The sequence below is a fragment of the Cetorhinus maximus genome, chromosome 26 (assembly GCF_964194155.1).
Source record: "Cetorhinus maximus chromosome 26, sCetMax3.hap1.1, whole genome shotgun sequence".
Taxonomy (NCBI): domain Eukaryota; kingdom Metazoa; phylum Chordata; class Chondrichthyes; order Lamniformes; family Cetorhinidae; genus Cetorhinus; species Cetorhinus maximus.
This window is the reverse complement of record NC_135904.1, coordinates 17413335-17433217: the sequence shown is the minus strand read 5'-3', so window position 1 is coordinate 17433217 and position 19883 is coordinate 17413335. Positions and strand designations below refer to the sequence as shown.

The window sequence follows — 19883 nt, the reverse complement described above, 5'->3', positions numbered from 1 at the left end:
AAAACTACAACTCCCAGAATGCAATATGCATGACGTCATCAGGCGGTCTTTGCCCAAGTGAATAAAAGGTTAATGCGAAAAAAACAATAACCATTTACGTCTTCAAGCGGAAGGTAGATTATCTAAAACATATTTTCACGTTCGTTTAAAAAAACCTGGGTATTTTCTGGAACTGGGTGACGTTATAAATGTGGGCGGGTCCGGGGCGGGATGACAGGAGTGCGCGTGCGCAGACGGCAGTGCGGAGGGATACGGTCTCGCTCAAAGACCTTGTTATATTCACGCTCTCTCTGAGGCTGGCGGCGATGTCATCGAGAAACGAGGCGGTGAGGCGGTCCCAGGAACCGTCGGCTGAAGAGCGGCAGGTAAGGAGGAGGCGATGGCGGGAAAAGGAGGCGGCGGAGGAGGAGGAGGAGGCGACGGAGGAGGGTGGGCAGGCCCGCAGCGCCGGCGCTTTTCCAAAGCCTTGACGCCGAATCCGAGGGCAACTATTGCCTGATGTTGGAGGGGGAGGAGGAGGAGGAGGAAGAAGGGGGGCGGTGGTGAGGCGGGGGGAGAGGGGGAAGCGCAGGCCCTGGGGTGCGGGGCTGACTGGCCCGGGTCGTATCGTCGACCCTGGGTGAGGAGAGAGGGTCAGAGTCTGCAATCCTGTCGCTGGCTGGTTAATGCTGCATCAGAGGCCGGCATTGCACCAGCTGCCCACTGCATCTCCTCTGGGATTGGCCGGGTGGGTGGGTGGGTGGGGGGGAGGGTTGACCAGTATCTCCCTCCCTGTGGCCAGGACTGAATCTCCAGCTTTTACCCCCCCATAATAAATCACAGCTCCCATGCCCGTGAGAGAGTGGCCCCAATGTGCCTGTGCACCGTGGTCCCAGAGCTGCCACTAACCATGGGTAACACTGGCCATCTGATAAGGATATTGCTATTGTGCTGCTGCGTCCATCTCCTGCGGCACAATAGACCCAATCCCCAACTGGAAGCATCAACATGCAGGTTTGCATACGTGTCGATTTGTCTGTGTGTTTTTTTTTTAAATTTACTCTTATGTACTGAGCTGACTTTAGATGCTGATTTTGCTGATGCATTGATGCTATATGCAATGTGCCCAACCATGTGTTCTATTATAGTTGCCTTTACTGCAGAAGCGTATGTATTTCTATTGGGTACTGCTATTTTACCATCTCCTTGGCTAGTAATTCAAGATTTATGATGTTTTTTTTAGATCACTTGTAAAGAACAGGACAAATTCAACTAGCTGCTCCCCCATCAGCCTACTTCTCCCACACACCCCTCCCCTCCCCTCCCCTCCCCAATCATTAGTAAAATGTTAGAAGGAGTCGTCAAACAGTGCTATCTAGTGGTTGTTATTCCCCAATAACCTGCTCATCGATGCTTTTTTGTTTCTGCCAGAGCCCCTGTGCCCCAGATCTTAATACATACTTGATCCAAGCATGATGATCTGAATTGTTGAGATGACTCAGTATGACATCAGGGAGCCTTAGCAAAACTGAAGTTCTGGTCATAAGGGGACATGTCTCCAGAGGCTGGTGTCATACCAGGCACAAAGGAAGATAGTTGTGGTTGTAAGCCAATCATCTCAGCTCCAGAATTTTCCTGCATGACACTCTGGGACAGTGTCCCAGGTGCCATTATCATCAGCTGCTTCTTCAATGATATTCCCTCCATCATTAGGTCAGAGGTGGGGCTGTTGGCTGATAATTAGTGTTCAGCTCTATTTGCAATTCCTCAGAGGATGAAGCAGTCAATCGAGGAATTTGGGCTTGGGCTAATAAGTGGCAAGTAATATTTGTCCTGCACAGGTGCCGGGCAATGACCATCTCCAATTAGAGACCATAACTACACCGCTTGTCATGCAAAGGCATTACTATTGCTAGATTCCCTGTTGTCAATGTCCTGAGGGTGGGTTACTATTTAATTAATTGGGTGGATGTATCGGTTCACGGACTCTCAAGATACCTGCATCTTTTGTGGCCTTGTGGAGTCCATGGACCATGTATATATAGGGTGTTGTAGGCTGCACTCCCTGTTCTGTTATTTAAAAAAACATTTTATTGATGTTTTGTTTGCACTTCTGTCCCACGTTCCTGATCTACGGGCGCCCGATGCAGAGGGGGGGGCGGGGAGGGAGGAGAACCTCCTCGTGAACCTGCTCCTGGGCCTGGTCAAGTTGGCCATTAACAGGCTCAGGCAGGGGGCGATTGAGGGAGTCATCCGATCAGTCTGTCTGCCCCTCTTCCACAGCTGTGTTCGCGGCCAGGTGTCCCTGAAGAGGGAGCACGCGGTGTCTGCCGGCACCATCAAGGTCTTCCGTGCTCGGTGGGCACCGCGGAGAGTGGTCTGTTTATTGACCCTCCTAATCACATTTTGGTTTAATGTTTGTAACTTTCCTTTAAATTTTGTCTTTGTATTTGCAGTTTCCCTAATTTGGGGGCTGCTAATATTTTGTCCCTGATTATGTTAATTTAGTTTATTCGGTTGACTCAAAAGAGTTAGCTCCAAAGCTTTTCTACCACTTAAAGCATAGGTCGTTGTGTTTTGGGGTACTCTTGCTGGGACGGCTGTAACTCCAGAACCTTGAGGTTTGATACCATATAGGTCAAAGCAGTCCTACCACCAGTGCATAGTGACTGCAATATGTTTTTTTTATTCTTTCATGGGGCGAGTGTGTCGTTGGCTAGGCCAGCATTTTTATTGCCCATCCCTAATTGCCCATGAGAAGGTGGTGGTAAGCTGCCTTCTTGAACTGCTGCAGTCCATGTGGTGTAAGTCCATCCACAGTGTTGTTTGGGAGGGAGGTCCTGGATTTTGACCCAGCGACAGTGAAGGAACTGTGATATATTTCCAAGTCGGGATGGCGTGTGGCTTGGACGGGTGGTGTCCCCATGCATCTGCTGTCCTTGTCCTCCTAGGTGGTAGGGGTTGGGGTTTTGGAAGGTGCTGCCTAAGGAGCCTTGGTGAGTTGCTACGGTGCATCTTGTAGATGGTACACACTGCTGCCACCCTATGCATCGGTGGCAGAGGGAGTGGATGTTGCAGGTAGTGCGTGATGTACCAGTCAAGCGGGCTGCTTTGTCCTGGATGGTGTCAAGCTTCTTGACTGTTGTTGGAGCTGCATTCATCCAGGCAAGTGAAGAGTATTCCATCGCATTCCTGACGTGCCCTGTTGATGGTGGACAGGCTCTGGGGAGTCAGGAGGTGAGTTACTCACTGCAGAATTCCCAACCTCCAACCTGCTCTGGTAGTCACAGTAATTAAATGGCTGGTCCAGTTCAGTTTCTGGTCAATCGTAACCCCCCCCAGGGTGTTGATGGTGAGGGATTCAGCGCTGGTAATGCCATTGAATGTTAAAGAGTGATGGTTGGATGGATTCTCTCATGTTGGAGATGGTCATTGCCTGGCACTTGTGTGACATGCATGTTACTTGCCACTTGGCCCAAGCCTGAATGTTGTCCAGGTCTTGCTGCATATGGACGTGAACTGCTTCAGTATCTGAGGAGCCACGAATGGTGCTAAACATTGTGCAATCATCAGTGAACATCCACACTTCTGACCTTATGATGGAAGGAGGGTCATTGATGAAGCAACTGAAGATGGTTGGGCCTAGGACACTACCCTGAGGAACTCCTGCAGTGATGTCCTGGAACTGAGATGATTGACCTCCAACAACCACAACCATCTTCCTTTGTGCTACATATGACTCCAACCAGAGGAGAGTTTGTCCCCTGATTCCCATTGACTCCATTTTTGCTATGGCTCCTTAATGTCAGAGCAGTCAGTCTCACCTCACCTGTTGAGTTCAGCTCTTTTGTCCATGTTTGGACTAGGGCTGTAATGAGGTCAGGAGCTGAGTGGCTGTGGCGGAACCCAAACTGAGTGTCAGTGATCAGGTTGTTTCTTAGTAAATTGTTGCTTGATAGCGCTGTCGAGAACCTCTTCCATCACTTTGCTGATGATCGAGAGTAGACTGATGGGGCAATAATTGGCTGGGTAAGATTTGTCCTGGACATACCCGGTCAGTTTTTCACTTTGCTGAGTCAAAATCCTGGAACTCCCTATGTAACCATATGGAACTGCATGGGCTTTCAGCAGTTGAAGCAGGCTCACCTGTGCTGTCTTGAAGGCAGCTAGAGATGGGTAATAAATACTAGCCTTGCTGGTTTTGCCCACATTGAGAATTTATGTTGAAAAAGGACAGTTATAATTTGGCCTCATGTTGCCTCTGATTCTTTTGAGTTCCCTTATACCTGCGTCCTCTGATTACTGACCCTCCTGCCACTGGAAACAGTTTCTTATTTTACTCATGAAAATGCTTCATGATATTGAACACTCTATCAAATCTCTCCTCCTTGCCCATTATAAGGAGTACATCCCCGGTTTCTCTAACCTGTCCAAGTAACTGAAGTCTTTCATTCCTGGTACCATTCTAGTAAATCTCCCCTTCAAGGTTTGGCATCCTTCCTAAAGTATGATGTGGAGAATATATGCAATATTCCAGCTGGAATCTAACCAGTGCTTTATAAAAGTTTAAAATAACTTCCTTGCTTTTGGACACTCTGCCTCTTTAAGAGGCTTCTGAACTTTTCCCCAGGTCTTTGTTCCTGTACTCTCTCTTTAAAATTGTACCATTTCATTTATATTGCCTCCGCATCCTTCGAACCAAAATGAATCACTTCACACTTCTTTGTTAAATTTCATCTGCCAGTTATCTGATCAGTTCACCGGTCTGCTTGGGCAGAGTTAAATGGAGGCAGCAAGGGTCTCGTCTGCTGGCTGGAGAGCCCCACATAGCCTCTTTTCAGCAAGGCCCACCGAATTAAGTACCAGTACTTAACTGGGCAGTGGCAGACCTTCCTCTGAATCGCTGATAGACTCAGGCACAAGTGAGTGGTGGCGGTGGGTGTGGGTGGATTGCAGGGATGGGGGTGTTGGCAGCAAGGGTGGGGATTGGCTCTCAGTGGCCTTCCCCAACCCTCTCCCTTCTGATGCACTGCCCCTCGATCAAGCACTGTGTACCTTTGAACGAGGGACCCCTATTGGGAGCTTTTTTGGGCTTCCTGCATGGCAGGATGAGGCCCTTAAGTGGGCATTAATTGCAGAAATAAGGGCCTCAATTGAAAGCAGGGCAGGAAGGCTGTTCACTGGCCTACCTGCCATGGACTTAATCTGGGCAGCGGTGGGGTCCCATCCAACACCCTCCAGTCTGATTAAATGCCCCACCCCCCACAAAACTCACCGTGGGAGAGCATTAAACTCCACTCCTTGTCTTTCTGAAGTCATTCTATCTTCCTCATGGTTTACCACAGTTCCAAGTTTTGTTATGTGCAAACTTGATCCCAACACTGACCCCTGGGGGGACACAACTGCACACTTGCATCCATTCTGAGAAAACCATTACTCTTTGCTTTCTGTCCCTTGGCCAGTTTGGTAACTATGCAGCTGCTGCCCCTTTAATCCCTTGGGTTTAAATATTGCTAACAAGTCTTTTTTTCTTTCATGGGATGTAGACGTCGCTGGCAAGTGCAGTATTTATTGTCATTGAAGCTGGTGCTGAGCTGCCAACTTGAATGTTCACGGTTTATGTGGTGAAATATGTAGTGGTTTTGATGCTATATCAGGCAGTTAAGGGTCAACAATGTTGTGAGGGTCTGGAGTCATATACTGGCCAGGCCGGGTAAGGATGGCAGATTTCCAGCCCTCAAGGACATTAGTGAACCAAGTGGGCTTTTTATGGTAATCCAGTAGTTTCATGGTCACTATTACTTCTGCTTGCTTCTCATTCCAGATTTTTAATTAACTGAATTTAAATTCCTCAGTTGCCATAGTGGAATTTGAACTCATCTCTGGATCATTAGTTCAGGCCTCTGGATTACTAGTCAGTAACATAACCATGATGCTGCAGAACCAGATACTGTACTATATCAAATGCAGTTTGAACTCCATATATGCAAACCACGCTACCCTCACCATACTTACTTCATCAAAGAACTCCCAAGTTAGTCAAACACAGTTTGCCGATAACAAACCCGGTTTGACTTCATTTATTGACCCATATTTTCGAAGTGCCAATTAATTTTGTCCTCTCTTATTGTCTCCAAAAAGAATTAAACAATTATCTTCCAGGAGAAGACGGCCTCTTTATGTCCCAGCCAAAATGCCACCTCACACTCATTTATATTGATATTACTTTGTCATTTACATGGCCATTTTCAAGTTTTTGTCTTGTATTTTGCTTCCTTGGCCTTTTCAGGACTGTTTATAGTGTCATCCATTTCCTGAAAAGCAAACGGAATTGGAAACTTCAGCGATCCTTCTCGGTAATAGTTACATTCCCCTCCCGATTTGATGTCACCTCTGAAATTTGACATCAATTTGGCTTCAAATCAAAGTACATTTATGTAGATTTAGCTTCAAATCAGAACTGCAATTATGTAACTGGTACAGTGGCCTCAGCATCAATCTCTGTAAAATGCTTTCCTACCTTCTGCCAGTCTGAGTAAATACCTTTTAACTCCTAATCTGTTTTCATAGCCAGATTTACATTGTACTGTATTAATTAAAATTTGATACTTGGGGCCACTTGTAGGAAGGTTAGCTTTGTAAAATATAATATATTTAAATGACATTTCAAGCTGGGCTCTTTCTATATACATTTTCAATTACATTTCAACCTGTGTTCCTATTCCCTGATCTTAATACGGTTGTGTAAATAAAACAATAACTTTTGATCCGTGGAACATCATAACATGTTTTTCTATACTTCTGTAAACACCTGAAGATCAGTTTGGTAACATTGAAATGAACAGCTTGCTTTAACTGTTGCTGAGTGTACCACCTTCTTCAAGCTAGTACTAAGTATAGCCGCTGCCACTTTAGATGTGGGTATTCTTAACAAGACTGCTTGTTTCCATCTATCTGCAATCTGACCTAGTTTTGTCGGCAACATGTAGCACTGACCAGAATAAGGAAGCTCCCTGTCTTCCTCCAGCTCATGTGGAGGAAGATGAGACCAGTTTACCGATGGTTTTCTCCTCTCTTCTTGTTAGCATCCTCAATTCAAGGGTCACTGATCCATGGCTTTATGCCATGAGATTTAAAATAATTGGCAAAAGAAGCAAAAGTGTTATGAGCAAACCTTTTTCACACAGCAATTGGTTAAGTTCTGGAATGCCCCACCTGAGTGTATGGTGGAGGCAGGATCAAACGAAGTATTCAAAAGGGAATTAGACTGTTATCTAAAAAGGATGAATGTGTTATGGGGAGAGCCAGTGCAGACAAGATGGGCTGAATGGCCTCCTACACTAATGATTCTGTGATTTTTATTATGGGGCAGGGCAAAGAGAAGGCAGGCACCTGGTCTACCTCAGGATTGAGGTACGAATCTGATCCACATGCCAGCTGAGCTAACCAGTCCCCTGACAAATAGTTACATGAAGTAGAAGAATATGAAGTTATATAGTGAATTTTCTAAAACCAGATGTCTTGGTAATGGATGTAGAATCAGATGGTGCACAGTCAGTCAGTTAGAGTAGAGGAAAATAGAGGAATGTTGTACATATGTACTTGCTTCCTTTCTCACCCTGAAGCAAAACTAAATCCAGAGTTTGATTCATCAGATCTTTTAATTCATTCAGTTTGGGGCTGAACATCTTAACCGCTGAATTGCAGTTATTTTTGTGTTTTCTCCGTCTGAGAGTATTTTGTCAAATGGAATTCATAATTCAACAGGAATAGTTCTCGGATCCCTAAAATGAATGTTTTAATTGCTGATAGTATGCAACATATAAATGGTGATTAAAATATACTGCAAGTTTGTGTTGAAGAGACGCAGTGATTTCAGTAAGTTACAATAAGAGTATGATCAAACGGTGTTTGAACTAAATATTGTCGGCTGAAGTTTCCTATCCTGTTTGCTTTTCAGGAAATGGATGACACTGTAATCAGTCCTGAAAAGGCTGAGGAAGCAAAACTGAAGTTGAAGTATCCAAAATTGGGACAGAAACCTGGTGGGTCAGAGTTTTTGAGGAAACGTCTACAGAAGGATGTAAGTATTTTTGAGAAGTAATTTTATGACATCTGTGAACCTTGTGAGTGCTTTCAGATTTTGATCTCTGGATGTTAGATTTTTATATATAAAAATCCATTACATATTTAGTTACTTTTTTTATATAATACTGCTGCATGTATACCCATTATAGCATTTTAATCACATCAGATATGAATGTCTTTAACGCCATATGGTTATTTAAATGAGTTCATAATACATAGTTGAGAACATACTAAACAATTTATCTAAGTGGAAATCTGCTCAACTAAATTTGAGAACTTGAATCTTATGTTCTTCTAAAAGAGAAATCACTCTAGGGTTTCACAAGGAACTCTGCTTAGCCCTGTATATAAGTTGCTGCATTCTTGTTTTCTTTCAGCCTTTTAATAAGTGATAGTTGTGATATATCTGATATTTTTTGCTTTCTAAATTCTGTAGTCCTTTGCTTCCTACAAGTTTTTAAAAAACCTATATTTGGTGACTCTTTGGTATAATATCAGCCCACTGCAAAGGCACATTAATTGCTTCAGTATTGTGATGTTCTCTCTGAGCGCTTTTATAATGGTTGCTTGGTAGTACAGAACTTGACTATTGCTGTAAAGAGAGACATCCTTTAGAAGCTTTTTGTCTTGCACTCTTCAGAACAGGTGCAAGAATACCAATTTCAAATGAAGCAACATTTAATACTGTGTGAGAAAGGGTGTTGTTTGGTTGGCCAGTCAGGTCTGATGTGGTTGAGGCATTGCCATGGAGAATGCACCAAGGAGCTATTGTTCCCATTCTTTTGTTTAATTCTAAAAAGATGCAATGTGTACACATGTTCTTTATGCTTGGGGAGGACAGGGTGCCGCGTATTAACATACGTAGTTTCTAGCAAGTGTATTTCGTTTGGACTTGGTATTCTTGTGTCTGTCCTAATGACTACAAGACTAAAAGCTTCAACAGCTTGTCTCTCTTTTCACAATAGTTTGTTTCCTGACCTTCAACATTAGGTGGCTGGGCAACACAACACTGCAGGCATGTGAGTACACATGCAGTGAGATTCTCTGAAGGTTGCTAAATACAGCAGTATAACTCTGGTGTCTCAGCTGGGATTGAATTCTGCTGATGCTGGTCTATCTCACTGTGTTGTAACACCACCTTCAGTCAATGGTCATGCCAGAATTTGAGGCGGAAGGCTATGGAGCCTTTTGGGCTACCAGAATTTTGCTTGGTTTACTGTCTACTGGTGTTGGGCAATTTTCAGCAAAATTACTCACTTTCCTTATTTGCTGCAAGGCCATTGTGTTAAAACAATCTTAAAAAGACTAATTCCTGTAACCTACACCTCTATTTTTGGGGACTGCTAAATTGGTTCATCCTGGTGAGCTAATGACCCTGGCTCTAACATATTTTGTCTGTGGGAAAATTACGTTAAAAATTATCTGAACCAGGGAAAATGCCTGTTGATATTCCCTCTCTTTCTAAGCCAATTGACTAATGTTGCTAATAATGTATGGACTCTTGCTATGGTCCATATTTTGATCGTTTTAAATATATTTTGTAGCTAAATTGAATTTGTGCATTCTCATTTACTATTTGTCGACTTCGAAAACAATACATCACTCATCACCTCGCCTTCACTCACCTTGAAGATCTCTGCCACCTCTTGTGCTTCTCCTGGTTGGGAAGGAGAAATTGAAACCCTTGCTTTTCTGATCATTCAAGAATTAAGTCATCTCTGGTGATCCTAGTGAATTTACACTTGCATATTTTCCATTTCTCTTATCTTATGGGATGCTCAGAACTACAGAATGACCTGATTAGCAATGTACTCAGTAACTTAATCTTATTTTACTCTAGTTTTCCAACAGAAGCAAGATTATTTGGCTTATGATTGTCACCATATCTCTCTTGAATTGGGGTGTTACATTTGCTACCCATGAATTCTCTGGCGCAATTTTTCTTTCCTAAGAATTTTGGAAAATAGTCAGAGCCTCGTTTCCTTGGATGCAAATTGTTCATCTTCTGTTTATATTTGAATAACTTTTTTTTTGTCTTTGTGTAACCTGCACTAACTGCTCTACATCCACCTCCTGAAAACGGAGCTGAAGTCTTTTTATCATTTCCTCATTTAACATCAAAACTTGCCTCCTTCACCTCTTCGTTACCTGATATTTGACTGTTCTTAGTGTTATTGTTTCCAAATAGTATATTTTTTGATTGGATTCTTTTTCACTAATTTTCCCCTCAGCTGCCTTTTTGGAGCTTTAATATTTGGGTATTGATCTTTACGTGCCCTATAATCAATACTTTTGACTTTTAAAAATTTTGTTTTAGTTGCTCCTTCCATCCATGGATCCCCAGCTTACTATATGCTCCTTACTGGATGCATTTGATATGTACTCCTCCATCTCCAATGTAAATGATCCCCTGTTGACCTCTGTTTTTGTTTTCAAGTATTTTCCTCCATTTTAACCTGGGCAAGATCGCTTTTATATATTTTTTTGTACCCAGTATGTTCTTTGCTTTCAAACCTTTCCTTCTACTGACCTGATCATGTTGCAGTCAATTCTCTCCCAAGCGCTCCCCTATTTGCTGAGATTCATTATCCAGACTGAGGGCAACCAACGTTGCTTCCCTTACAGTAGTAATATTATGACTGGGTTGGTGGGGCACAAAACAATGCAGCACTCATGCAAACACTATTTCCATTCATGATCAACCACTTTGCCTTTCCCAATTTGTTTGGGTAATATAAATTGCGACTAATTTAGCTAAAAGCTTTTGCCCTCTCTCTCCTCTCGAACATTTTGATCTATAATGCAATTATATCATATGATCCTTTGTTATTGCTCAACTTAGTCTAAAGGGATTCTATTTGGATCACTTCTCTCTAAATTCATATTTGTGGTGCTAATCTTCACACGAGCAACTAAATTGTTTCTAGTTCAAGATGTCCAGTTCCTTCCTTCCACTTGTCTTCAGAAGTAGTAATTTGATGGGTGTAGTTTCAATACATTAAAAGGGTTGTGTAATTTTTGTTTTGTCTTTCTCTCAAAAAATGGAAATGATGATTGCAGGTTTATTTGTGATGCAACAACTTTATCCCCAATAATGAAGCAGGAATCCGAAGTGGGATTTGGCGCTCTGCAGCTGCTCTTGCACCATTGATGCTCCTGCCACCAACGGGAAAGACATAAGGATCAGTTGGTGATCACCATATCTGCTGGTGGCCATAGTGCGGGTCGATTGTGAATACACAACTGCTCCTTGTGCCTTTCCAGTCGGTGGCAGGAATTAGTGTTTTAACTGACGTCCTGTTTGTAAACACCAATTTCAAAAAGGTATTTTGCAATGCCTAATCTGATGGTGAAATTGCTGGTGCAGCTCTCCAAATTGACTATCAAAAGATAATTATGATCAAGTTTTAAAATTGAATGATTGCTTCAGTGTGAATTATTTTTTTGTGTTTGTGTTGCAGCCAAAGTACTTTGATTCAGGAGATTACAATATGGCTAAAGCTAAAATCAAGAACAAGCAGCTGCCAAACAGTGGAGCAGACAAGAACCAAGTGACTGGGGAACACATTCCTACTCCACAAGATCTGCCTCAGAGAAAACCTTCTCTTGTTGCTAGCAAACTGGCTGTCTGAGACCTCACGAAGAATGCATAAAATTCTTGTCATTCCTCTTTCTTGCTATTGATTCCTGTGTTTTAGCTTTTTTTCCTTGTACCATTACATCATGACTGACAGCTTAGCAGATAATACAGTGGCAAGCTGTTGCTGCAAGAAAGTCCTTTAAACACAGACTGAAGACCAGCCTGAGATTTCATAAACTAGAAACCATGCACTGATGACTAGGACTTTGATGTTAAAAGTAGGAAGTAGTCGAATACAATACTGAGGCACAAATGTACATATAATAACTTCATGTAGAAGCAGTCCCATTAAATATTTTACATTTTTATGGATTCCAGTTTCCCATAAATTAGTGTAAAGCTAGTTTAAAGTCTTGATTGAATTAGGTAAGTCTCTGATTGTTTCTCTTTTTCCATGTTATATAATGCTGATCTCAATATTGCAATTAACAATCCTTGTGGATGTTAACACTAAAATGGAAATAACATGTTTGAAAACCAGGATAGCTGCCCATTCCTCATCTAATCCTGAGAAACTTAAGAGCTTTAAACCTATTTAAATGTTTGTTAATTGGACAATATTTGTTCATTGTGATATAGCCCTCCTGGATGTATTTCAATTAATTACGGTGCCTCTAGCAGTTCTGAATGGTATTGATTAAAGATTGATAGGTTAGGGCTGTTGTATATCCAAGGTGATTGAAATGTGCATGAGCATAGACTGTGCAGTCACTTTGTGCCATTTTTTTGTAAATAAAATAGTTTTGGACAATATGTGCTAATGGCTGCCTTAAGCACTGAGACGTTATTTGTAATTAATTGATTACTACAAATCTTATCCAAATTTTGAGCATCAAGAATCAGCTGAAATCTCTGCACTGTTGAAGTTCCTGTGCTTTATGACAGTGTGCTTCAAGTCCTCCAAACATCACTGGGAAAGTTCAGCTATCACATTATGGTTGGCTGACAATGCTGTCAGATGGGGGCGTTATGGTGAGACTTGTTACTTCTCAATTGAAAGCTATCTTTCAAACATCCAAGTTATCATTTGTAATAATTCACCATACTTGAGTGTCCTGATAATCTGTTCAATGTGTATGTGAATATCATCATTACAGACTTGTGCTGGCATTTGCCAATTGCATTCATTTGATTTGCCTACAGTTGTACCAAATTGGTCAATTCCTATATAAATCTACAACTAATCTAGATTGTGCTCACATTTAGGGTAGCAATTGAATTAGTTAATTCCAAATTATTAACCACCAAAGGCAAAATAGGCATCATCTTTTATTGGCTGGTCAAGTGGTTGCACTGATTCAATGATGTGATGAAGCAGTAAGATTAGCTGATTTGATAGGTTGGGAGTAGTATGTTGTATATTACAATAAAATTCAAAACTTGAAATACTAGTTATAATATCTTTTCCAGTCAATTGTAAATATGACTTAAATTTTATATAAATTGCATATGTTCTACGAACAGTACTGTTTTGTTGTTCTGAGCAGTACTTTTCAAAATTGATTCCCTCCAGGAAAGTGCAGTCCACCCTGCAGGCTGACTCCCTCGAACCAAGAAATGGGACAATATCTGTCCCACAGCTATACAATAGATTATCATGTAGATGTGGCAGCTACTTTGAGCAAAAGCTTTTAAAGGAGCCTACATCCCTTTGGGATTTATTCCCTCCTTTGGAGTATTATAAAGATAATAGTCTTATCCTTAATGTGTGGAGAGTAATCCAATTTTAATGTCAGATAGGTGATACAATTTTGTGACATTAAGGAACTTGTTTAGATGCCTAGTGTTTTAGGCCGAATATACCATGTTCCTGAGGTGTCGGCTGTGGCTCAGTTCATAGCACCCTCGCCTTTGAATCAGAGGGTTGTGGGTTCGTGTCCCACTCCCGGAAACCAAGAACTGTGATTGTACTCAAAAGAGTTGCAATCTGTGACTGTTGATAACTCGAAAGAATTTTTTTTATACCATGTTCCTTCAGTTCCAGAAAGAGACAAATGTTTGAATTTCCAATGTTTTTATTCTGGCCTTTTTCTTCATAATTTAAGTGCATTTTAGGATTAGCAGGAACCAAATGTATTAACATGCCAGGAAAGTACCTCTTGGCACTGGAGCATAATTTTTTGGAAACAGGGAAGCCCCCTTTTTCATTGATTAAACCCATTCTTTCATTATTCCTCACATCCGTATATAGTTGTTTCACTCCTGATTTGTGCCTTGTAGATGGTGGACAGGCTTTGGGAAGTCAGGAGGAACTTTCAATATCTGCTTTAGGAACCTTTCCCTGTGTTAAATAAATTTGCAACCATTGCCCGTTTGAAGTAAGTGCTACCTGACTCTCACTGCTCCTAGTTTTCTACCTTCTTCATCTGGTATTTGAACTCCGAATCATCTATTTGCATGGATGAATTTTACCAGTTCAGTTATGAAAGAAAACCTTGCATTTATATGGAGTTTTTCACGATGTCCAAAGTGCTTTATAACCAACTAGTGCTTTTGAAGCAAAAATAAAAACAAAATGCTGGAAATACTCAGCAGGTCTGCCTACATCAGTGGAGAGAGAAACAGTTAACATTTTGAGTCATGATTTTTCATCAGAACAGATCTTGAAGGGCAGTCACTGTTGTAATCTTGAACTTCAACTGGATCACTTCCAGTTTCCTTAAGGATTTTCATTATAACCTAAATTTAATTGCTTTCTGTTCTTCATCAAAGGTAATCTGCCTACGATTGGGTAATCCGTCAAAAGTTTGAGGTCTGATAAATATTTAATACTGAAATAGTACAACTCTTCTAATTAGTACTTAATACCATCTCTTTTACAAACTTCTTGGTATCTCTTCTACATCACAAGATGGTTACTTTTTTAACCAAGTTAAAATAAAAATATGGGTATAAATTAGTGGCTTTGCATAACATAGCATGCTTTCAGCCTTTCAACTACACACTGTTTGGTTTCTGAAAAGTCCATTCAGAGCTGGAGGGAGTGCTTGCATAACTAGTTTTGTATAAGCTGTCCTATGCTGATGATTCCAGGCCAATTTGGGGAATTACGGTGTTTCTATTTGAGATACCAGCAGACTATACAGGAAAAGCCCTTGTCTATACCAAGAAACAGGCAAGGAAGAATAACACTTGGATACAATATCCCTAGTTGGAAATCAATATAGGTGAAATCTTAAACAATATTGGATCAAATTGAGCAGTAGGTATTAGTATTATCTGAATTTTCAAGACAATGAAAAGATCTTTGCCACTTGGAAAGAGGGAGGAGAGCAGCTTCTATTTTCCGATACAGATCAATGTCAGTAGCTAGGGATCCCAATTCTGCTCAGTATGTGGTCATCCCTGGAAAAGTATATTCTCGGGTTTAGAATAAAGGCAAGTTGGTACTTAACTATGAGACTTCTTGATGGGGTTCAAATGGCTACAAGACAGAAACCATTGGAAGTTGAGAGTGGTTACTGAAGATTAGCAAAAGATGGGAAGTAGCGTTCCACAAGGATCAATGCTGGGATCGCCTTTTGCAATAGCATGTTAAATGATCAGTAACTTACACTCAATAAATTATCCACATTTATATTAAAAATCTCCAGCTGAAACTCACACTTAGTAATCTAATATTCTATAAACAGTGATTCTGGGTATAAAATGCAAAAGGTTTCATTTAATCTAAAATATTGAAATGCAATCTACAATGGAAGCGGTTATCATGTGTTGAAATTACAGCATGACAAATGTCACATATAGGCTATGAAATTCTGTATACTAATCTGACAAAATACTAGTGTAAAGTAACTGGAAGTTCAAATATTAAAATTACGGCTGGAAAGTTATCAAAGCATATTGAATTGAACTTTTGCTAAACGTCCAGACATAAAGGTCAGAGGAAATGTGGGATATGTGACTTCTTTACAGATTTCACCAACTGGTGTTCATTTCTGCGCTAGAGTAGGCAGGCTGGAGTATGAATAGTGCAAAATAAAGATCAGTTCTTTATACTTCTGTTTCTCAAATTACATGATTTTAAATCAGAATTTTCATTGGAATTTATTTCGGCGAACATCAATGATTACCATAAGTAATCAAAACATTTGGTAATGCAGTGCAAGTCATCTGGTCCAACATTTGAACTATCCAGCTGATTCAAAACATTTCATTGAGACCAGAACTTAGCAGCTAATTTTGAATAAAGATCTTATTTCAAAGTGCAGTATTAGTGTTTTTATAGTCCTTAATTTGCCAATTGGGAAAGACTGCTCGGGGCTCCATAAGTGCTGCGAATCTACTGATGGCAGCAGTCCTTTTAGGTACTAATAAATGCAATCTGCAGTATCCTTTCTTCCTCATTCCCTTTAAACCCAGTGTAAGGTATATTCAAAATAAAAACACAAAATGCTGAAAATACTCCGGCTTGGCAGCATCTGTGGAGAGAGAAGCAGAGTTAGCGTTTCAGGTCAGTGACCTTGCACGAGGTGTATTTACCTGCTGATCACACTAACCCCAGTTGACATTGGTGATTCAGTAACTGATGTGCATCTTGTTTTTGTATTTCCATCCGTATGGACTTGGATTGAAGCACTAATGGGTGGTCTGATTAGCAACTGAGTTTTGGAAGTAAACTGCCTGCTCAGCAAACTTCATACCAACTAATACAGGCTGAACAAGAGCCACCTCATCAGCTAATTTGGACTACATTGTACAGATTGTTTGAAATAAGATGGTCTAGTTGTAAATGAACACCTACACAGACTAAACAAGTTTGCACATATACACTCATGAATGATTTTGTTTTTATACTTTACATTTCAATTTTCTCTAAGTTCAGAAACCAACTTTCCTCTGGTGTAGAAAAGGGCAAGAGAAGGTTTGATGGAGATTTTACCATAGATTTACAGAATAGTTACAGCACAGAAGGAGCCTTTTGTGTCTGCCAGCGCTGCAAGAGCAACTCTTAGTCCTATTCCCCTGTCTTTTCCCTGAAGCCCTGCAAATGTGTTCTCTTCAGGTAACTATACAATTCTTGTTTGAAAGCCACGATTGAATCTGCTTCCAATACATTTGCAAGTGATAAACATTTCTAGTGCACTCCAGATCTTAACTACTTGCTGCATTGTTTTTCCTCATGTAGCCATTGTTTTTTTTTGCCAATCAGCTTAAATCTGGTTCTTGTTCCTTCCACCAATAGGAACAGTTTCTCCCTATCGACTCTGTCCAGACCACTCATGATTTTAAACTCTTCGTCAAATCTGCTCTCAACTTCCTCTTAATGGAGAACAGCCCCAGCTTCTGCAATCTACTCATGTAACTGAAGTTCATGACCCTTGGAACCATTCTCAAATCTTTTACACACTCTCTCTAATGCCTTCACATCCTTCCTAAAATGTGGTGTCCACAATTGGATACAATACTCCAGCTGAGGCTGAATCACTGTTTTATACAGGTTTATCATAAGATCCTTGCTTTTGTACTCTTTGTCCCTATTAGTAAAGCTTAGAAGACATTTGGCTTTATTAACTGCTCTCTCCACCCGTCCTGCCACCTTCAATAATTTGTGCACATATATCGCTAGGTTCCTCTGCTCCTGAACCCCTTTTAGAATTGTACCCTTTTTTGCACCTTTCTCTTCCTACCAAAATGAATAATCACATTTCTTAGCATTAAATTTCATCTCTCGCCTGTCAGTCCATTCCGCCTATATCCTTTTGAATTTTAACACCATCCTTACAGTTCACAATCCTTCCATCATGAAGGGTTTTGATTCAGTAAATAGGAAAAGACTTTCCACTGCTTAGGGATTTGTCAATGAGGTGTCATTAATTTAAAATTGGTAATGGGGAAGAGGTTACACAATTGTTAGAACAATGAATGCAGTATCATAGGGTACAGTTGAGACAGAGGCCATTGTATTTTTTAAAGGAAGAGGAGATAAAGATGTAGTTCTGCTCTCTGTACTTCACGAGGAGGGTGGGTTAACATTGGATTACTCTTGCAAAAACTAATACGGACAAGATTGACTGATGTTGTAGCACAGGCAATGGTAAATACAGAGTTGTTCAAATCCCAGAGGGAAACTTGAGACAACTGCCATAACTATTTTTGCAATGTATGTTTTGAGATGTGGGCTTTGAATTCAGTAGTGATAAGACCAACGAGCCTTATAGGTTTTTATAAAACTAGATTAAACATTTATTAATGAGAGAAATGATTTTAATCACATACTTATATAAATATATTTATATAAAAACACATATTTAGGTATTCACTTGCATTATCATAGGCTCCAGAGCTATAGGCCAAGCACTGGAAAATGGGATTAGTGTGGTCAGATCTTTGTTGACCGGCATGAACATGATGGGATGACTGGCCTCCTGTGTTGTAAACGTCTACGAGTCTACATATGCCTACAAATTACTACTATAATAACTTCGAAATCCCCTAATTAATCTGTCTCCGAGTTACACCTCCATTAAGACAACAGTAAGACACAGACTTTAAAAGACCCAGGCAAAGAAACATGATACCCCGAACAATCCAATTCAAAGTGAGTTTTCTTAACTTCAGTTCGTTGTAGACAGCAGCTTGAGATATAGATGCTGAAGGCTTTTCACACTTGTTACATCTTAAAATACCTGCTTTTACACATAGCCTTCCCTCCTTTATACATATTTTCCCTTTTGAATACAAATTCCTATTGTTTCACTATGTCTTTGGACTTTACCTCCCTGATAAAAATTTATCATAGTATTTTTACCAGTAATCTTTGGGAAAAATAAACACGCTGTTTCTGACCTTCACCTGGCTAGGTGACACATTTCACCTCTCCTTTGAAAACAATCTAGTCTGGTTTAATTAAAAATGCGAATGTTCTTTTATACCTTACATTCTAAACTTTCCCCAACATTACAAACCTAGCTTAATTTCTAAATACATCAACACCTTCAGACCAGCTGCTTTGAATCCAATTAAGTCTCGCACAGACACATATACCACTATTTTACAATAAACTCCAATAGCATTATTATACCTTCCTGACACTGAATAGCCTCCTACTCTGCTGTCAACTTACATTGTTCCTACCATCAGATATCCCAATGTGAGTGCAATGGGCTCAGTGTGTCTCTGGTCAATTTCAGGCTCATTGTGTTAATCTAACTCTAGACATTGTCCACATTGCGGTCAGTTTCAGTTTTATCCTCAGCCTTTTGACTTGGTCCTCTAGCAGTATGACTCTTGCTACATGAGACAGTCCTTTTCATTCAGTCTCTGTCAGTTTATCACCCTCTTCAGGTACATTCACAGCACTATAGTAGTCTCGGTACAAAGAATTTGAGTTTGCAGCAGTACAGAAGTTACTGTGTAAAAGCAACCTAGCATTTATACCTAACATGGAGCTTGTTTAGGTTCCCCAGAGGAAACAGTCTTGCTCCCATTTGGAGCCAGTTCATGAACATAGCACCTGATTAACAATTTAATTGAATAATTGATATACAGTGGTTTCAGCTTCACAACAATGATAAACTTGTTGAATGTGAATTCTTCTCTGGGGCACATTTCCAGAATAAGAGCTGCACCTTGTGGCTCAGTTCATAGCACCCTCGCCTTTGAATCAGAGGGTTGTGGGTTCACGTCCCACTCCCGGAAAACCAAGAACTGTGATTGTACTCGAAAGAGTTGCAATCTGTGACTGTTGATAACTCGAAAGAGTTTCCAGAATAAGACCGTCAGTACAAAGCAGTCTACCATGGGAGAAGGCCATTCAGCTCATCGTGCATAAACGGACTCCCTGAAAGGGTTGACTATCTAGGCCCATTCCCCAGACCCCTGCACGTTGTCCCTTTCAAGTATTTATCCAATTCTCTTTAGCAAGTTATTATTGAATCCCTTCCATCAGTTTCTTCAGGTAGTGAATTCCAGATCCTAACAACTCCCTGTGTATTTTCCTTCTTGTGTCGCTTCTGGTCATTGCAACCTGAATCAAGTAACAGGGTCTGACCAAACGAGTCTAGGTTTTAATACCTGATGTTATTACATTAGGTTTGACATAAGTTAAAATCGGCACTAAATTTGCAATGCAAATTCACCTTCCGAGTTTCTGAGTTTCTATTTCGGTCAATTGTCACACGTTAATTAATAGGTTTCAGCTATTTAATTATGTTATAAACATAATTGCAACAAA

General features: G+C 40.7%; 1 protein-coding gene across 1 annotated transcript; it reads left to right on the top strand.

The window, feature by feature from the left end:
• The first annotated feature begins 225 nt into the window (after positions 1-225).
• Positions 226-12460, top strand: LOC144668349 (cAMP-regulated phosphoprotein 19-like). Its single transcript, XM_078530267.1, has 3 exons — positions 226-365; positions 7940-8062; positions 11529-12460. The coding sequence occupies exons 1-3, from the start codon at positions 306-308 to the stop codon at positions 11697-11699; spliced, it is 354 nt and encodes a 117-aa protein (XP_078386393.1). The 5' UTR covers positions 226-305; the 3' UTR covers positions 11700-12460.
• The last annotated feature ends 7423 nt before the right edge of the window (positions 12461-19883 follow it).